The following is a 20,526-nucleotide window of genomic DNA, read 5'->3' as shown; positions in this document are numbered from 1 at the left end:
TAAAAACGTTTTTGGCATGGACACGGTTTTCTCTTGTCAACTTACGTGGGTGTGATGGTCAGCATCTTTATCCCGATGAAACGCTTTTTCCCGTCTGAAGAAACAAATAATGGCAACATGATTTTAAATATTAGTTTAAGGCGCCTTATAATGAATTTAAGATAATATACTGTAGCTGACATTCTTGGAAGGTCAGATTCCTCCCCGCCAATGCAGACATTACATAAATGTATAAACAAGACAATTCAAAAGCGTCACTGAGTGGAACTACACTGGGAACTTTGGCCGTGTATAAATCACGGACATATGTTTATAATAAATTCTATAAACTACAACTGTTTGTTTTATTGTAAAGTGCATAATTCAGAAGCACATGCAAGGCCGATGTTCATGGAGCTGAGTGCCTGATAGCTGCTGGGGTGCGCAATGGTCCCTAAAATCTCCCATGGCGGATGCTTTACGCAAAGTCTGCGCACGTTGCACAAAAAAATAAATAAAAAAAATTCAAGTGGTCCTGGACCACAAATCTAAGGCACCCATGCAAGTGCCCAGGGTGCCACGGGACACAGTTTGAGAACCACTGCCCTAGTCATCAGAATAAAGGCCGATAATCCAGGCAGACTTACAATTATTAACCCAGTGCACCGGACTGCAAGCATGCCCCGTCTTTTTACCTTTAAACTTTTTGCCCTGTGATTCGGTCATAAACTTCGTAATACGGTCCGAGGGAATTGCAAAAGAAATCCCAGCTGTCACTTTCAATGTATTAATTCCAATCACTTCTCCATCCTGCAAGGAGAGATAAGATACAAAAAATATCAAGTCTACAAAGCACAATAGTCTGTTCCTTAATTTCATTACAATCGCTCTTGTGTATAGGGATCAGTGACTTCTGTCTGCATCCCATGTGTGATCACACTGTAAGTGGTGGTACCTGGGTCATACACCCTTGTAAATGACTGTACCTGCATCTAATGAAATGCCATGTTATTTACAACAGTCTAAATTTGCACCATTCCTCCAAACCACCTGAGATACCTAGCGGGCCTTGGAATTAGAGTGGGGCGTCACCATACCGACTTGGAAAGTGTTCCCACTGAAGATTGCACCCAGGGAAGGTGGCATCACAATGGCTGGTCCTGGCTCACCAGACAATCGGTACCTGACCACCCCTCTTAGTGTCCCTGCTTGAGGGGACTGATCCGAGATCAGGACTTCAGTTTAACCCTTGGTACCACATCAACAACTTCCTTTCTGTAACCGTGAGGTATCATGCAGCTATAGATGGGTGAAAATGTCAACATTTGCCTTGGGCTGCATTTGTTGTGCATAATGTATTAAATGTTATCATTCATACACCTACTGTACCACCAACAGAATAATTTGACTGTCAATGTCCCAACTCTATTCATAGACTATAAATTCTGCATAATACAGTATGTACTTTCAGACAGAGCATTCTGCAGAAGTGCTAACGGAACCTAAAGATCATATTGCTGCAAATTCTCACCTCTGCAGAAAGGTCTGTTATACGCCATTCTTCTGCCATTTTGCTGCAATTTCACTGATCTTTACCCGCAGTTAAGGCCAATCATCAGTGGTGAACCTCAATGCATCTCTGAGGCCCTGCACCTGAGGGTTAGCCTACACCAGTCACTAGAGTACATTACAATTTTGAGGAACAGAATTCTAAATACTGTACTTCAGCTAATTTGAACAACCATGACCTATAATATCAGATTGCTCACAGTCTTCAAGGAAATATCAATTCATATTGCTTACAGCACTTTAGGAGTCCTGTAAGACTCTTCACATCAGATTGCTCTCACTCATTGAGGACCTACCATATCAGATTGCTCACAGTCCTCGAGGAACTACCATATCAAATTGCTCAGTCCTTGAAGAGCTATTATCTCATACTGCTCAGAGTCCATCAGGATTTACCATATCAGATTGACAGCCCACGAGGAACTACAGTCCCATATCTAATTGTTCACAGTCCGCGAGAACCTACTACATCAGATTGCTCACAGTCTTCCAGGACCTACCATATAAGACTGCTCACAGTCCTCGAGAACCTACTATATCAGATTACTCACAGTCCACCAGGATTTACCAAATGAGATTACTCACAGTCCACGAGGACCTACCATATCAGATGGCTCACAATCCTCCAAGACTTATCACCTCATAGTTTTCAGAGGACCATCACATCAGACTAATCACATATTCTGTAATTCTCTCGATGATAAAATCTTCAGGCAAGCCCTACCACGCTGGGAGAAGACATTTCAGACTGTGCAGCCAGGATCAGCAAGTCATGAGCCAAGTATCTGGGGTCAGCATGTTGTGGGCCCCAGCAGCTGGGATGCTGAAAAGCTGCTTCCTGAGAAGCATTAAGAGGGTGATTCAGAGTTGATCGTAGCTGTGCTAAATTTAGCACATCTACGATCATCCACACTGACATGCGGGGGGACGCCAAGCACAGGGCTAGTCCGCCCCGCATGTCCGGCCCGGCCCCACCGCACCAAAGCAAAGCACAGCGGCGATGCATTTGTACATGAAGAGTAGCTCCCGGCCAGCACGCAGCACTCGTCGTTGTGATGGTCGCAGCGGGTGCGTGTGATGTCACGCAGCCGCTGCGGCCCGTTCCCCGCTCAATCCCGCTGTGCCTGCGTTGGCCGGGCCGCGCCCACAAAACGACGGGCAAGAGCCGCTGTGCCGCCCCCTCCCAGCCAGTGACCGCCTCTGCCTGTCAATCAGGCAGAGGCGATCGCCGGGCTACGACAGCCGTCGGCTGTCTGCCATGCGCTGGCGCACTGTGGCGCCGGCGCATGCGCACTTCTGACCTGATCGCTGTGATGAACGGCAGCGTGCGATCAGGTCAGAATGACTCCCCGTAAGTCTCTACGTCAGCGGAAGCCCATTCCACTAGCGGATTTACCGCTATGCTGCTGAAGTTGTCCCAGGGGGCCTGCCGACAGGGCTGAATTATAGCGGACCGCAAGCTCATGTGCAAGTGCTGGGCTGGCTGATTACTCCCCCACAGGCTGTCAGTGATTGCAGCCTGCAGCGCTCACCTGTGTCTCATTCAGTGTGTTGTGCCTGTAACCCATCATGACGTCATATGCACGGAGAGACTGAGAGTAGCCGCCCCAGGACACGCCCAGTGAAGATGAGGAGGTACGTGATTGTGGCGCAGCGGCTGCCTGCCCTGTATTCCTGCAATGTCTTTTTTTCAGTACACGCTGCAGTAGTTCCATCTCACCTGGTGGGGTGTGGTGACATACACTGACTGGGGGGAGGGGAAGTTTGAGGAGGGGACGATGGCATTACTGACTGACTTGGGGGTGGAATTACTGACTGACTTGGGGGTGGGGAGGAATTTGGCATACACTGACTGACTTGGTGAGAGCTTGACATACATTGACTGATTGGGGGGTGGGGGGAATTTAGCATGCACTGGCTGACTGGGGGTTGTTTGAGGAGGTGGGGAGGGTCAAATTGGTGTCTTGCTTAGGGCCCCAAGTGGTCTAAATCCAGGGGAACCCACACTGCACCCATATTTTTGCACCCATATTTCTCTAACGTCCTAGTGGATGCTGGGGACTCCGTAAGGACCATGGGGAATAGACGGGCTCCGCAGGAGACAGGGCACTCTAAGAAAGAATTAGGACTACTGGTGTGCACTGGCTCCTCCCTCTATGTCTCTCCTCCAGACCTCAGTTAGAATCTGTGCCCGGTCAGAGCTGGGTGCACTTTAGTGAGCTCTCCTGAGCTTGCTAATAAGAAAGTATTTTATTAGGATTTTTTATTTTCAGAGAGATCTGCTGGCAACAGACTCTCTGCTACGTGGGACTGAGTAGCAAACCTACTAACTGCGGATAGGTTGCGCTTCTTAGGCTACTGGACACCATTAGCTCCAGAGGGATCGAACACAGGAACTCAACCTTGGTCGTCCGTTCCCGGAGCCGCGCCACCGTCCCCCTCGCAGAGCCAGAAGACAGATTTGTGATACAGGATTGTCATTACCCATTCCAGACGTTGCCGTTTGGTCTGTCCACGGCACCGAGAATATTTACCAAGGTAATGGCAGAAATTATGATGCTTCTGCGAAAGCAAGGAGTTACAATTATCCCATACTTGGACGATCTCCTCATAAAGGCGAGGTCCAGAGAGCAGTTGCTGATCAGCGTAGCACACTCTCGGGAGGTGTTACAACAGCACGGCTGGGTTCTGAATATTCCAAAGTCGCAGCTGATTCCTACGACGCGTCTGCCTTCTTGGGCATGATTCTGGACACAGACCAGAAGAAGGTTTTTCTCCCGGCGGAGAAGGCTCAGGAGCTCGTGACTCTGGTCAGAGGCCTCTTAAAACCAAAACAGGTGTCGGTGCATCAATGCACGCGAGTCCTGGGAAAGATGGTGGCGTCATACGAAGCCATTCCCTTCGGCAGGTTCCATGCGAGGACCTGTCAGTGGGATCTGTTGGACAGGTGGTCCGGATCGCATCTTCAGATGCAGCGGCTGATCACCCTATCCCCCAGGGCCAGGGTGTCTCTTCTGTGGTGGCTGCAGAGTGCTCAGGGTCCTGGTGACCACGGATGCAAGCCTCCGAGGGTGGGGGGCAGTCACACAGGGAAGAAATTTCCAGGGTCTGTGGTCAAGTCAGGAGGCTTGTCTGCACATCAATATCCTGGAACTAAGGGCCATATACAACGCCCTAAGTCAAGCAGAGCCTCTGCTTCGCTACCAACCGGTGCTGATTCAGGCAGACAACATCACCGCAGTGGCTCATGTGAACCGCCAAGGCGGCACAAGGAGCAGGGTGGCGATGGCGGAAGCCACCAGAATTCTTCGCGGGGCGGAGAATCACGTAAAAGCACTTTTAGCAGTGTTCATTCCGGGAGTTGACAACTGGGAAGCAGACTTCCTCAGTAGGCACAACCTCCACCCGGGAGAGTGGGGACTTCATCAAGAAGTCTTCACACAGTTTACAAGTCGTTGGGAACTGCCACAGGTGGACATGATGGCATCCCGCCTCAACAAAAAGCTACAAATGTATTGCGCCAGGTCAAGGGACTCTCAGGCGATAGCTGTGGACGCACTAGTGACACCGTGGGTGTTCCAGACGGTTTATGTATTTCCTCCTCTTCCTCTCATACCCAAGGTGCTGAGAATCGTAAGAAAAAGAGGAGTGAGAACAATACTCATTGTTCCGGTTTGGCCAAAAAGAACTTGGTATCTGGAATTGCAATTAATGCTCACAGAGGACCCATGGCCTCTGCCTCTCAGACAGGATCTGTTGCAACAGGGGCCCTGTCTGTTCCAAGACTTACCGCGGCTGCGCTTGACGGCATGGCGGTTGAAAGCCGGATCCTAGCAGAAAAAGGCATTCCGGATGAGGTTATTCCTACGCTAATAAAGGCTAGGGAGGACGTGATGGCTAAACATTATCACCGTATATGGCGAAAATATGTTGCTTGGTGTGAGGCCAGGAATGCCTCTACGGAGGAATTCCAGCTGGGCCGTTTCCTTCACTTCCTACAGTCGGGAGTGACCTTGGGCTTAAAATTGGGGTCCATTGAGGTCCGGTTTCAGCCCTATCCATTTTCTTTCAAAAGGAACTGGCTTCTCTTCCTGAAGTTCAGACGTTTGTAAAGGGAGTGCTGCATATTCAGCCCCTTTTGTGCCACCAGTGGCACCTTGGAATCTTAGCGTGGTGTTGAGTTTCCTGAAATCACACTGGTTTGAACCACTTAAAACCGTGGAGTTAAAATATCTCACGTGGAAGGTGGTCATGCTGTTGGCCTTAGCTTTGGCTAGGCGTGTGTCAGAATTGGCGGCTTTGTCACATAAAAGCCCCTATCTGGTTTTCCATATGGACAGGGCAGAATTACGGACTCGTCCGCAATTTCTGCCAAAAGTGGTGTCATCTTTTCATTTGAACCAACCTATTGTGGTGCCTGCGGCTACTCGTGACTTGGAGGATGCCAAGTTACTAGAGGTAGTCAGGGCTTTGAAGGTTTATGTAGCCAGAACGGCTGGAGTCAGGAAAACTGAGTCGTTGTTTATCCTGTATGCATCCAACAAGCTGGGTGCTCCTGCTTCAAAGCAAACTATTGCTCGCTGGATCTGTAACACGATTCAGCAGACTCATTTGGCGGCTGGATTGCCGCCTCCAAAATCAGTAAAAGCCCATTCCACAAGGAAGGTGGGCTCTTCTTGGGCGGCTGCCCGAGGGGTCTCGGCATTATAGCTTTGCCGAGCAGCTACTTGGTCGGGTTCAAACACTTTTGCAAAATTCTACAAGTTTGATACCCTGGCTGAAGAGGACCTTGTGTTTGCTCATTCGGTGCTGCAGAGTCATCCGCACTCTCCCGCCCGTTTGGGAGCTTTGGTATAATCCCCATGGTCCTTACGGAGTCCCCAGCATCCACTAGGACGTTAGAGAAAATAAGATTTTACTTACCGGTAAATCTATTTCTCGTAGTCCGTAGTGGATGCTGGGCGCCCGTCCCAAGTGCGGACTTCTTCTGCAATGCTTGTATATAGTTATTGCTTACAAAAGGGTTATGTTATGGTTGCATCAGGTTGGTCTGATGCTCTGTTGTTGTTCATACTGTTAACTGGGTAAGTTTATCACGAGTTATACGGTGTGATTGGTGTGGCTGGTATGAGTCTTACCCTGGATTCCAAAATCCTTTCCTTGTACTGTCAGCTCTTCCAGGCACAGTTTCCTTAACTGAGGTCTGGAGGAGGGACATAGAGGGAGGAGCCAGTGCACACCAGTAGTCCTAATTCTTTATTAGAGTGCCCTGTCTCCTGCGGAGCCCGTCTATTCCCCATGGTCTTTACGGAGTCCCCAGCATCCACTACGGACTACGAGAAATAGATTTACCGGTAAGTAAAATCTTATTTTTACACTTACCCCTCCGGAGTCCTGCGACGGCGGCCCTGATGTGCGGGCACAAATCACTCGGAAAATGGACACCGCGGCCATTTCCGAGTCATTTGCGTATGCGCACTGGAGGTGTCCCCAGGAACAAGGCACAGGCGCCATGTTCCCGGAGACCTGCGCATGCACAGTAGACTCTGGCATTATGTACGTATGTGCGCCGTAACTATGCGCACCCGAGATCGCACCATGAAAAGTCAATGGGGCGCGGGTGCAAATATACACATGCCCCAGTGTGCGTTTGCACGCACTGTGGTAGACCAGGTGCGATTAGTAGAGAGGTGAAAATGTGTCCCACCCGTCCGCCCCCGGTGTATGGTGAGTGTTTTGTGCGGGGCGAGGGGGGGCGGCCACACAGGGAAACACCAATCCCGGGGATCACGGGATTTACCATTTTTCAATCCCGATATCCGGATTGAAAAAATGGCTCAGGATTGGCCTTCCTAGTTATCACCATTTGTATCAACAGTAATCAAGAAAAATTGCCATGCAGTGGAGTTCTGCAGCTTTTAAGAAACCCAAAGGCCTCAAATATAGTTCCAGCATTCTCTTCTGCTGGTTTTTGTTTGTACCTGAATGCAATACAGATGTGTCCTCTTACATCCTTGCTGCAGTCATGGTAAACAGCCCTTGAAGTCGTGCCATGCCGTGACGGGACTCGGTATCGCTGAGCTTCTTTTTTGTGCTTTTCCGCAAAAATGCATCTTAGATGCAAAGTAATGTAATAGGACGCACAAGCAGCTTCTGCTGATTAAAATGATATGCAGCATGTCTATATTCTGTGTGTAATTGTCGCTGTATCTGCATCCAAAATGAAACGTACAGTGTGTTCCATGAAAACACTGTAGCATAGCATTTTGTATGCAAATACAGTCGCAGTCACACACAGAATATAGGCATGCTGCATATCATTACTTTGCGTCTAAGGCGCATTTTCACTGAAAAAAACGCTAAAAAGACGCTCGGCGCTACTGAGTCACACGGCACTCATGCGTTATGTGTAACGCAACTTGTAGCGCACGGAGCAAAGATGTAAGAGGACACATCTGTATGTGCTGCAGAGGTAGATAGATAGATAGATAGATAGATAGATAGATAGATAGAATTTAAAATAAACAAAAAAAACAACAACAAAAATAAATACTTACTAAATTTACCAAAGGACCTCCGGAATTTCCATACTAGAAAACAAAAAATACTATAATTGGCAGGATATTCATAGTAGTGTAACATTAAAATATTTAGATTTAAGCCATATCTGCCTTTCAATTTCTGAGATTGTGCAAATGTTTGGTATAGCTGAAATACTTTAGTCTGGAACTGTAATGACCTAGGCCCTCATTCCGAGTTGATCGCTCGCTAGCTGCTTTTAGCAGCCGTGCAAATGCTAAGCCGCCGCCCTCTGGGAGTGTATCTTAGCTTAGCAGAAGTGCGAACGAAAGGTTCGCAGCGCTGCTACAAAAATAGATTGTGTAGTTTCTGAGCAGCTCCAGACCTACTCCTAGCTTGCGATCACTTCAGACTGTATTGACGTCATGAACACGCCCTGCGTTCGGCCAGCCACCCCTGCGTTTCCCCAGGCGCACCTGCGTTTGTATCTGACACGCCTGCGTTTGTATCTGACACGCCTGCGTTTTCCCACACACTCCCCGAAAACGGCCAGTTACCTCCCAGAAACGCCCACTTCATGTCAATCACTCTGCGGCGAGCAGTGCGATTGAAAAGCGTCGCTAGACCTTGTGTGAAACTGCATCGGCTGTTGTGAAAGTACGTCGCGTGTGCGCATTGCGCCACATACGCATGCGCAGAAGTGCCGCTTTTTTACCTAATCGCTGCACTGCGACCAAAAACTGCTAGCGAACAACTCGGAATGACCACCCTAGTGATCTTAAATGGAAATGATACTGTAAGAACAGACCACCGACAACACATAGACAGGGATGTGCGGTGAGGTCAATGGTTTAGGAGGCGCTGGCTAGCACCAGAGCCAAATTTACACACAATACCGTATATGAACCAATGGGTTCATGTGGACATTATATACAGGTGCAGAGGTATAAACTCCTGTAAATTTGGTGAGTCTTGATCAGATATGTGCGGAAAAGATAGACAGGGGAGTGAGGCACTGCCTCGCCTGCCATAGACTTTTTACTCCAGAGTTTTGGCTATAAAAATGATTAGAATAATACAGAGAAGATATTTCAAACATATTCTTTGTATTTTTCATACACTTTATACAGTCAAACCTCTGGCACAAATGTTAGTATGACAGGAAAGGCTCTGCCTCACCTGCCTCACCCGCCTCACCCCTCCGCACGTCACTGGTAGAACCACTTTGGGCCTTACTCATGTTTGCCTGGAATTGAACATCGGCATGGAAGCAGCTGTGCAATTCCGTGTAATTAAGATGTGAATGCAGCAGGAAGCATCTGTAGGAGATAGACGCATCCTGCATGCTTAGGAGGACCTGAGTGCTGAGTCTGAGGGCCTTGGATCCCCATCACAACCATCTGTCCAGATTTGCAATGTGTTTGGGCCCCGCTCAGCCTGTGTTAGTTGACACTTACTCAGGCTGGCCGTCAGATCCGGAAACCGTTTTGAAGAGCGGTGCCGGGTGCCGCCCCCAATCATGCTGCGGTTGACAGGGAGCTGCGAGCGCAACAGCAATACGCGTTCCGCACATGTGCAGACCCCACACCATCAGATTTGTGAGCCATTGGATTTTAGGTACAAATCTGAATTTGTCCCTTTATCCAGTACTGTAGAAGAGACATGATCTCACCCTTTTCTCCACATTTCATACATGGGGAGAGCAACTAAGACAGCAGGGTAGTGGCCATGAAGTCAATAATCAGATTACTTGTTTACTTGTTACTCACTTCTGTCGGCCATCATTCCCTAACCCATGAGCATTAATACATCCCAGTTCTTTTCCTCAACCCCATATTAATAACACCTATTAATAATAGCAGTACGGACAGTGTAATGGTTAGCATTACTGCCTCACAGCACTGAGGTCATGGGTTCCATTCCCACCATGGGCCTAACTGTGTGGAGTTTGTATGTTCTCCCATACATGGCTTTCGAGGTGTCTGCCCCCTTTATTGCACTTCTGGTAGGTTAATTGGCTCCCGCTATGGTGGCATGTGCTCTCGGAGTGTCTTCCCCCTTTGTTGTTCTTTGGCTCTACTGAACCCACAACCTCAGTGCTCTGAGACAGTAATGCTAACCCTATATCTGATAACAGTCTCTGCCCTGTGTGCAGTCTGCATTTAAAAAGACAGATTGTGAAATAGGGGGACATTTATCAAACCTTCTAAAGAGGAGATGGAGAATCTAGCTATTATTTATCTAGTACATTCTAAAACAAATATTAGCTACAATGTGATTGGTTGGTACGGGCAACGCCAGCATTTGATCTCTTTAGAAGGTCTGATAAATCTCCCCTATGTAGTGCTTCCACAATATTTTAGAACCAGGTAGCCATTTTTTCTGCCTAAGATGCAGAGCTTCCATGTCTCACGGCGTGAGGTGTGGGGAAAAGGAGTGCGTGTGGGAGGGGACGGGAATGTTATGTTACAAGTCATAATTCAGGACCAGAAAAGAATAATAATAAATAAATAAAAAGCTAAAATGATACAGCAAGATTGTATAAGCAGAAACGGAGCAAGCTTACATTAATGATGGCATCTGTCTGCACATAATCCATGTCGGAGTCCCGTAACCCGAGTTCCCTGCCATCCCTCTGGGCTGTGCTGACAATGCCAGTGGTCACCGTGTTCTGTAAGGCAAACGGGCTTCCAATAGCTACTACAAATTCTCCAGGCCTCATATCTGCCGACTGGCCCAGAAGCAGGACAGGTAACTTTTTCTGAAACCAAACCAAACACGGTCACAGTACAATACAGATTCATAGTGTAATTATACACAAAATGTCATGTCCCTCTGTAAACGCATTTACATATTACTAATTATGGGCCATAGACACGGGGGAGATTTCCTCAGAGATGTGTTCTGAGCAAGGGAACGGGGGGGGAAGACGCTCATTTCACCCAGCGGTTAAATGAGCGTCCTGCTAGATTGTGCCAATCTAGCACCGGGGCCGCTATCGCTGTAGGGGATACACACGGAGAGATCCGTGCTTAAGATCTAAGTCAGATTGCTTAGAATTTAAGCGCGGATCTCTCCATGTGTACCCCCCTTTAGTCATGTTTAGTACATTGGGCTAGATTTATTATTCAGCATATCTGACCGATGGATTTAAGTCGGCAACAGGAATCAATGTTAATCAACGCTTTACAGTAGCATTGAAACTATCGGTCAAAGCTGCTAATAATGTGGTTACTTGCAACTATTAAGGAGAAAATATACCAAAAACCCGGGTAATTGTCAGGGTTTCACCACTGCCGGCGCTTCGAGATGACATCATAAGGCAGTACGGATGGTGTAATGGTTAGCATTACTGCTTCACAGCACTGAGGTCATGGGTTCGATTCTCACCATGGCCCTAACTGTGCGGAGTTTGTATATTCTCCCCGTACTTGCGTGGGTTTCCTCCGGGTACTCCGGTTTCCTCCCACAATCCCAAAAATATACTGGCAGGTTAATTGGCTCCCAACAAAATTAACCCTAGCGTGAATGTGTCTGTGTGTACATGTGATAGGGAATATAGATTGTAAGCTCCACTGGGGCAGGGACTGATGTGAATGGCCAAATATTCTCTGTAAAGCGCTGCAGAATATGTGTGCGCTATATAAATAACTGGTAATAAATAAAAAAATAAATCAATCTCCAAGCACCGGTGAGCCGGCTCTCTATAGGGTTTGACACTGCGTTGTAACTCGGGTCCTTCCCAGTACCTACCCAGGTTGGATTGCCAGGTCACTGCACCTAGGTTATTTTTCAGGGAACCTTTCACACCGAGCCACGACCCAGGTTAACCCAGCAATAACCCAGGTCAAAGAGGCGTATTGTGTAAGGTGTATTAGTAACATATTTAAATGTACTGTTTTTCTACCAAAACTCACTAAACCATATGGGGGTATTTATCAAAGCTTGGAGATAGATAAAATTGCGACAGCTAAAGTACCAACCAATCAGCTCCTGACTGTCATTTTTCAAACACAGCCTGTAAAATGTATGGCAGAAGCTGATTGGCTAGTACTTTATCTCCCACTATTTTATCTCTCTCCAAGCTTTAATAAATACCCCCCTATGGCAATTAGTAAATCTGCATAAAACAAGGGGGAGATTTATCAAAGCTTGGAGAGAGATAAACTGGAGAGAGTGTAAGCACCAACCAATCAGCTCCTAAGAGTCATTTTTCAAACAGAGTCTGTAACATGACAGTTACTGCAGAAGGTGATCAGTTGGCACTTTATCTTTCTCCAAATTTTGATAAATCGCCCCCTAACTTTCTCAGGCACTATTTGGCCTAATATGAGGCTCCAAGGACACAGTAGTCACAATAATCAGAATGAGGGAATGAGTAGTCAGCGAGAGATTCACCCTGCAAAGCCGCCAGCATCCTTTCTCGCGGTAGCTCACCGGTAATTGAATTGGACCCTTAGCTTGCACTTCGCAGGATGTGACAGGCTACAACGTGGAAGGATGAGAGAGCCACAATACTGAAAAGGCTGCTCCATCTCTACCAGTAATGTTAGAAAAAATAATTTGAAGTAAAAATGAACAAGAATTATATATATTTGATTTCCACCCTACCACAAGCAGTTCACATATGGATAGCTGGAAGTAGTCCCAATTTTTGTGACAGTCCCACTTTTTTGGCATAGGTGTACAGTAGTTGGTACTGTATTTTAGAAATGGAGTAAAGGAGAATAGCATCAGCTGAGATGGAAGTAAAATGGCATGTTTTTATCGGGAGGCACAAGCCTCTCTTACTACCACTTTTCTCTGACGTCCTAGTGGATGCTGGGTACTCCATAAGGACCATGGGGTATAGACAGGCTCCGCAGGAGACTGGGCACTCTTAAAAGAAAGATTAGGTACTATATCTGGTGTGCACTGGCTCCTCCCTCTATGCCCCTCCTCCAGACCTCAGTTAGTATCTGTGCCCGGCCAGAGCTGGATGCACCCTAGGGGCTCTCCTGAGCTTCCTAAAAAAGAAAGTATTTGTTAGGTTTTTTATTTTCAGTGAGATCTGCTGGCAACAGTCTCACTGCTACGTGGGACTGAGGGGAGAGAAGCGAACCTACCTGCTTGCAGCTAGCTTGGGCTTCTTAGGCTACTGGACACCATTAGCTCCAGAGGGATCGAACACAGGCCCAGTCCTCGGTCGTCCGGTCCCGGAGCCGCGCCGCCGTCCCCCTTGCAGAGCCAGAAGAACGAAGAGAAGTTGAAAATCGGCGGCTGAAGACTCCGGTCTTCATTAAGGTAGCGCACAGCACTGCAGCTGTACGCCATTGCTCCCTTAGCACACCACACACTCCGGTCACTGATGGGTGCAGGGCGCTGGGGGGGGGGGGGGGCGCCCTGGGCAGCAATTAGATTACCTTACTTGGCGAAAAGCACATAATACAGTCTGATAAACTGTATATGTGCATTAACCCCCGCCATTAAAGTACATAAAAGGACAGAAGCCCGCCGCTGAGGGGGCGGGGCCTTCTTCCTCAGCACACCGGCGCCATTTTCTCTTCACAGCTCAGCTGGAAGGAAGCTCCCCAGGCTCTCCCCTGCAGTATCCTGGTACACAAAGGGTAAAAAAGAGAGGGGGGGCACATAAATTTAGGCGCAAAACTGTGTATATAAGCTGCTATAGGGGAAAAATCACTCAGTATAGTGTACATCCCTGTATTATATAGCGCTGTGGTGTGTGCTGGCATACTCTGTCTCTCCAAAGGGCCTGGTGGGGGAACTGTCTTCACATCCCCTGTGTGTGTGGTGTGTCGGTACGCGTATGTCGACATGTCTGAGGTAAAAGGCTCCACTAAGGAGGTGATAGAGCGGATATGTGTGTGGGAGGGTGTCTCCGTCGACAACGCCGACACCTGTTTGGATATGTGTAAGTGCTGAGGTAAAATTATTGCACAAAAGGTTAGGGAACAGAAAGGAAATCTACCCTGGTCTGTCCCTATGTCACAGAGTCCTTCAGAGTCTCTCTATGTTCACTATCCAAAATAACAAAGTATCGACACGGAGTTTAACTCCACTGTCGACTACGATAATGCAAAGTTACAGCCAAGAGGGCTAAAAGATATTCAATATATGATTATTGGAATAAAAGATGATTTGCATATCACTGATGACTCATCTGTCCCTGACACGAGAGTACACATGTTAAGGGGAAGAATGCTGAGGTAAATTTCCCTCCTCTCATGAGGAAAAAGAGCGTGAATCTCCAGACAAGAGACGGCAGCTTCCCACAAGAGAATTCTCAGGCTGTATCCTTTCCCCACTAGGGCCAGGATGTGTTGAGAATCTTCCCCTTGGGTGTCCTGTTTGCACTAGCTATTCTCAGGGATCCTGCAGATAGTGTGCACATTCTAGTATACTACCCAGACCGGCGATTGTGTCGGCATGGGTTTATAGCGCTGTGGCAGCGTGGACAGGTACCTTATCAGCAGAGATTGAGACCCTAGTATGCATATAAATATTTTAAGATGCTGTCTTAAGTGATAGATATATAATTATAAAGCATGCCCAAAGGGACATGAGTATACTAGGTCCTAGAGACAAAAGCTATGTCGATTTCTGCTTGACGTGTCCTGTAGAATATACATTGGACAGATGATGCCGACTTAAGAGGCATATGGAAGGCTGAGGATTGTGTGGAGAAAGGTTCTCGGGCCCGGTCTCCACAGCTATAGCTGGTAATTCTGATATTTTGCCTTATATTCCTGCACAGCCTAGGAAAGCACGACATTATTAAATGCAGCTTTTCGAATAAAGAAACAAGAAAGTCTGAGGTGCGTCCTTTCTTGTCAGAGCCGGGGGCAGAGGAAAGAAGCTGTACAACACAGCTAGTCCCCAGGAACAGAAGTCCTCCCCGGCCTCTACAAAAATCCACCGCATGTCGCTGGGGCTCCACAGGCGGAGCTAGGCCCGGTGGGGACACGCCTTCGTAAGTTCAGCCACAAGTGGGTTCACTCCCTGTTAGATCCCTGGGCAATAGAAATTGTATCGCAGGGATACAGGCTGGACTGTGAGAAGATGCCCCCTCACCGAGGACCCGGCGGGCTTCCCCCCAAGAGAGGGAGCCAGTGTTAACTGCAATTCGTAAATTGTATCTTCAACAGGTGGTGGTCAAGGGTCCCCTCCTTCAACAAGAGGGTGTTATTATTCGACCATGTTATAATCCCGAAACCAGACGGTTCGGTTAGACCCATATTGTATTAAAATCCCTGAACATATACCTGAAAAGGTTCAGGTTCAAGATGGAATCGCTAAGAGCGGTCATTGCAAGCCTGAAATGAATCGGGAAAAAATGGATGCATACCTTCGTGTCCCCATTTATCCACCTCATTAGGCGTACCTCAGAATTGCGGTACGGGATTGTCATTACCAATTTCACCAAGGTAATGGCGGATATGATGGTGCTCCTGCGGAAGCAAGGTGTCACTATTATCACATACTTGGATGATCTCCTCATAAAAGCGAGATCAAGAGAGCAGTTGCTGGACAGCGTATCACCTTCTCTGGAAGTGAAACGGCAACACGACTGGATTCTATATATTCCGAAGTCGCAGTTGGTTCCTACAGCTCATCTGCCTCGCCTAGGCATGATCCTAGACACAGACCAGAAGAGGGTTTATCTCCCAATAGAGAGAGCTCAGGAGCTCATGACACTGGTCAGGAATCCATTGAAAACCAAAACAGGTGTCAGTGCATCACTGCACTCGAGTCCTGGGAAGGATGATGGCATCATACGAGGCCATCCTCTTCGGCTGGTTCCATGCAAGGACAATGGAACTTACTGGACAAGTGGTCCGGATCACATCTTCAGATGCATCGGTTAATCACCCTATCCCCCAGGGCCAGGGTGTCTCTCCTGTGGTGGCTGCGGAGTGCTCACCTTCTCGAGGGCCGCAGATTTGGCATTCAGGACTGGGTCCTGATGACCACGGATGCAAGCCTCCGAGGGTGGGGGGCAGTTACACAGGGAAGAAAATTCCAAGGTTTGTGGTCAAGCCAACAGACTTGCCTTCACATCAATATCCTGGAACTAAGGGCCATATACAACGCCCTAAGTCAAGCGGAGTTCCTGCTTCGCGACCAACCGGTTCTGATCCAGTCAGACCGCAGGGGCTCATGTAAACCGCCAGGGCGGCACAAGGAGCAGGGTGGCGAGGGTAGAAGCCACCAGAATTCTTCGCTGGGCGGAGAATCAAGTAAGCGCACTGTCAGCAGTGTTCATTCCGGGAGTGGACACGACCTCCACCCGGAAAAGTGGTGACTTCATCAGGAAGTCTTCACGCAGTTTTGCAAATTGATGGAAATTGCCTCAGGTGGACTACATGGCGTCCCACCTCAATAAAAAGATAAAAAAGGTTTTACGCTGGGTCAAGTGACTCTCAGGCGATAGCTGTGGTCGCACTAGTAACACCGTGGGTGTTCCAGTCGGTCTATATATTCCCTCCTCTTCCTCTCAGACCCAAGGGCTGAGAATTGTAATAAACGGAGGAGTGTGAACAATATTCTTTGCTCCGGATTGGCCAAGAAGGACTCGGTACTCGGCACTGCAAGAAATGCTCTCAGAGGACCCATGGCCTCTGCCTCTCAGTCAGGACATGTTGCAACAGGGACCCTGTCTGATCCAAGACTTACCGCGGCTGCGTTGGACGGCATGGCTGTTGAACGCCGGATCCTAGCGGAAAAGGGCATTCTGGATGCAGTTATTCCTACGCTGATAAAGGCTAGGAAAGACGTGACAGCAAGACTTTTTCACTGTATATGGCGAAAATAGGTTGCTTGGTGTGTGGCCGGGAAGGCCCTACAGAGGAATTCCAGGGGGGTCGATTCCTGCACTTCCTACAGTCAGGAGTGACTATGGGCCTAAAATTAGGATCCATAAAGGCCAAGATTTCGGCCCTATCCCTTTTTCTCTCAAAAAGAACTGGCTTCACTGCCTGAAGTTCGGACGTTGTTACAGGGGTGCTGCATATTCAGCCCCTTTTGTGCCTCCAGTGGCACCTTGGGATCTTAACGTGTGTTGGATTCCTAAAATCCCACTGGTTTGAGCCACTTAAGACCGTGGAGCTAAAATATCTCACGTGGAAAGTGGTCATGCTTTTGGCCTTAGCTTGGACTAGGCGTGTGTCAGAATTGGCGGCTTTGTCATGTAAAAGCCCATATCTGATCTTCCATATGGAAAGGGCAGAATGGAGGACTCGTCCCCAATTTCTCCCTAAGGTGGTATCATCGTTTCATTTGAACCAACCTATTGTGGTGCCTGCGGCTACTAGGGACTTGGAGGATTCCAAGTTGCTGGACGTAGTCCGGGCCCTGAAACTTTATGTTTCCAGGACGGCTAGAGTCAGAAAAACTGACTCGCTATTTATCCTGCATGCACCCAACAAGCTGGGTGCTCCTGCTTCAAAGCAGACTATTGCTCGCTGGATCTGTAGCACGATTCAGCTTGCACATTCTGCGGCTGGACTGCCGCATCCTAAATCAGTAAAAGCCCATTCCACGAGGAAGGTGGGCTCTTCTTGGGCGGCTGCCCGAGGGGTCTCGGCTTTACAACTTTGCCGAGCTGCTACTTGGTCGGGTTCAAACACTTTTGCAAAATTCTACAAGTTTGATACCCTGGCTGAGGAGGACCTTGAGTTTGCTCATTCGGTGCTGCAGAGTCATCCGCACTCTCCCGCCCGTTTGGGAGCTTTGGTATAATCCCCATGGTCCTTACGGAGTACCCAGCATCCACTAGGACGTCAGAGAAAATAAGAATTTACTCACCGGTAATTCTATTTCTCGTAGTCCGTAGTGGATGCTGGGAGCCCGTCCCAAGTGCGGACTCTCTGCAATACATGTATATAGTTATTGCTTAACTAAAGGGTTATTGTATGAGCCATCTGTTGAGAGAGGCTCAGTTATTGTTCATACTGTTAACTGGGTATAGTTATCACGAGTTGTACGGTGTGATTGGTGTGGCTGGTATGAGTCTTACCCTGGATTCCAAATCCTTTCCTAGTAATGTCAGCTCTTCCGGGCACAGTTTCCCTAACTGAGGTCTGGAGGAGGGGCATAGAGGGAGGAGCCAGTGCACACCAGATATAGTACCTAATCTTTCTTTTAAGAGTGCCCAGTCTCCTGCGGAGCCCGTCTATACCCCATGGTCCTTACGGAGTACCCAGCATCCACTACGGACTACGAGAAATAGAATTACCGGTGAGTAAATTCTTATTTTCAACACTTTAAATCATCCCCTACCCCAGATAATAAACATACATTCAAAGAAGCAAAACTTCATCTTGATCAAGTACTGACACAGATAGATAACACATTATTGACGGCTGGAAAACATAATTTCTTCCAATTTGGGAACAAATCTAGCCGTCTTCTATCTAATGTACTTAGAGCTGATACTGGACATTCTCATATAGCTTCCTTAAAAGAAAGTAAGGCAATAGTAGATATCTTTCATGATTACTCTAAACACCTATATACTCAGGAGCCTATTGATCCATAAGGTAAACAGGCATTCTGGGAAAGGATTTAACTGCCGCAAATCTCACCTGAACAATCAGAGTCGCTTGTTGCCTGCTTTACTCCCCTTGAAGTTACAATAGAATACCTTAAATCTATGAAAACACCCGGCCCATACGGCCTCTCTGGCGAATGTTTCAAACTTAGGGGCAGATTTATAAAGCTCAGTGAAGTGATAAAGTGGAAGGTGATAAAGGACCAGTCAATCAGCTCCTAACTGTCATTTTTCAAACCCAGCCTGTGACATGGCAGTAAGGATCTGATTGGATGGTCCTTTATCACCTTCCACTTTATCACTTCACCAAGCTTAATAAATCTGCCCCTTAATTCTCCAAAAATTGATGCTGAAAAAGCTTTCGATCTCATCACGTGAGATCGCTTGTTTGAGGCACTCCTTAGGCTTTTATAGACATCCTGTGAACTCTTTTTAATAACCCCACAACCCAATTATTTGCTAATAAATATCCTTGTGCTCCCTTTGGGTGGTAGTCATGTGACCGCCGGTCGGCTGACCGACAGTCACATGACCTCCTCCGTGAGCCCGACGGCTCACTATCCCGATGGTCGGCATGCCGACCAACAGGGACTATTTCCACTCGTGGGTGTCCACGACACCCATAGAGTGGGAACAGAACCCGTGGCGACCGCAGGTCGCCACTGAGCCCGCAGCGTGGCGAGCGCAGCGAGCCCGCAAGGGGCTTGCTGCACTCGCCCCTCCCCGCCGGGATCCCGGCGTCGGTATGCTGCTGGGATCCCGGCGTCGGTAAGGTGACCGGCGGTCAGGAGACCGCCGGTCACCCGTACTACACCCCTCCCTTTTTAATTCACAGAGTTACAAGGCAGGGTAGTCCATTGTCTCCACTTTTATTTGCCGCTGCTTTAGAGCCGATGAATATCGCTCTGTGTCAACAGCCGTACTTTACTGGCATATCTGTGAACGGTGTGGAGTCCGAACTAAGGGGTCTATTTATGAAGCTGTGAAAAGTGTGGAGAAGTGAGCCAGTGGAGAAGTTGCCCATGAGACATTGGATTGCTCCAACAGCTCCGACTATAGGAGAATGGAAAGTGGCACTGCTAGACGCGTTGTACCATAAGCGTCAGATGACTACCTTTCATATTGAAAAAGGGGAGGGACTTTTTTTTTCTTATAAGAAATGGGGCATTTATATAGATAGCTTACCCCTACCTACTCAAGAACAAATTTGGAAAGTATTTGAAGGCAAATAGTGGTTTTCAATGAGTCAACTTTCATGGGATTTCTAACTAGTAAGGGTGCCTCTGGCGGGGGTTCTTACCTGATTGACACTTCTATCTGGATGATGGACCTCTTCCCCTGTATACTTATTCGTGTTTAGATATTGGTTTCATTCCCTACCAACCTCTCTCTTCTTTATCTTTCTATTCATTTTCTTTCTCTTTCTGCTCTTTTTCTTTCTCTGTCTCTTTTGTTTTCCAGTCTAGGGTTTGGGTTATGTATCTAATATGAGTGCTGCTCCGTCGGCACTATGGAGTCTATTCACGAAGCAGTGAAAAGAGGGGATAAGTGAGCCTGTGGAGAAGTTGTCCATAGCAACCAATCAGCTGCTCCGTATAATTGTATAGTATGCAAATTATAAATGTCAATTCAATGCTGATTGGTTGCCATGGACAACTTCTCCACTGGCTCACTTCTCCACACTTTTTACTGCTTCATGAATAGACCCCTATATGTTAAGATTAATCATTCTGCATACTTTCATTATCAAAAATTTCTGAAAACAAAACAGCAACTTCTTTATTGTTAACTGTTCTGGATCTATGTACAAAAAAGTTTTTCTGTTCATATACACTGTTTATAATATATGTTTGTTCGAGTCATATGTAAGCTTTTGCTGTTTAATAAAAATGACTTTATTTAAAAAAAAA

The 20,526-nt window shown here is 47.6% G+C and overlaps 1 protein-coding gene across 2 annotated transcripts in view; it reads right to left on the bottom strand.

Moving 5' to 3' along the window:
* The window catches only part of HTRA3 (HtrA serine peptidase 3), a 46,831-nt gene that overhangs the window by 9,363 nt on the left and 16,942 nt on the right, over nucleotides 1-20,526 (bottom strand). For both annotated transcript variants that reach the window (XM_063924113.1, XM_063924122.1), the window contains 4 exons: nucleotides 10,634-10,828; nucleotides 8,106-8,138; nucleotides 675-789; nucleotides 46-94 (listed from right to left, as the gene is read on the bottom strand). In XM_063924113.1, coding sequence (XP_063780183.1) covers nucleotides 46-94; nucleotides 675-789; nucleotides 8,106-8,138; nucleotides 10,634-10,828 — 392 coding nt within the window. The remainder of the gene's footprint in view (nucleotides 1-45; nucleotides 95-674; nucleotides 790-8,105; nucleotides 8,139-10,633; nucleotides 10,829-20,526) is intronic.

This window comes from Pseudophryne corroboree, chromosome 1 (genome assembly GCF_028390025.1).
Source record: "Pseudophryne corroboree isolate aPseCor3 chromosome 1, aPseCor3.hap2, whole genome shotgun sequence".
Taxonomy (NCBI): Eukaryota; Metazoa; Chordata; class Amphibia; order Anura; family Myobatrachidae; genus Pseudophryne; species Pseudophryne corroboree.
This window is presented reverse-complemented; position numbering and strand designations above follow the sequence as displayed.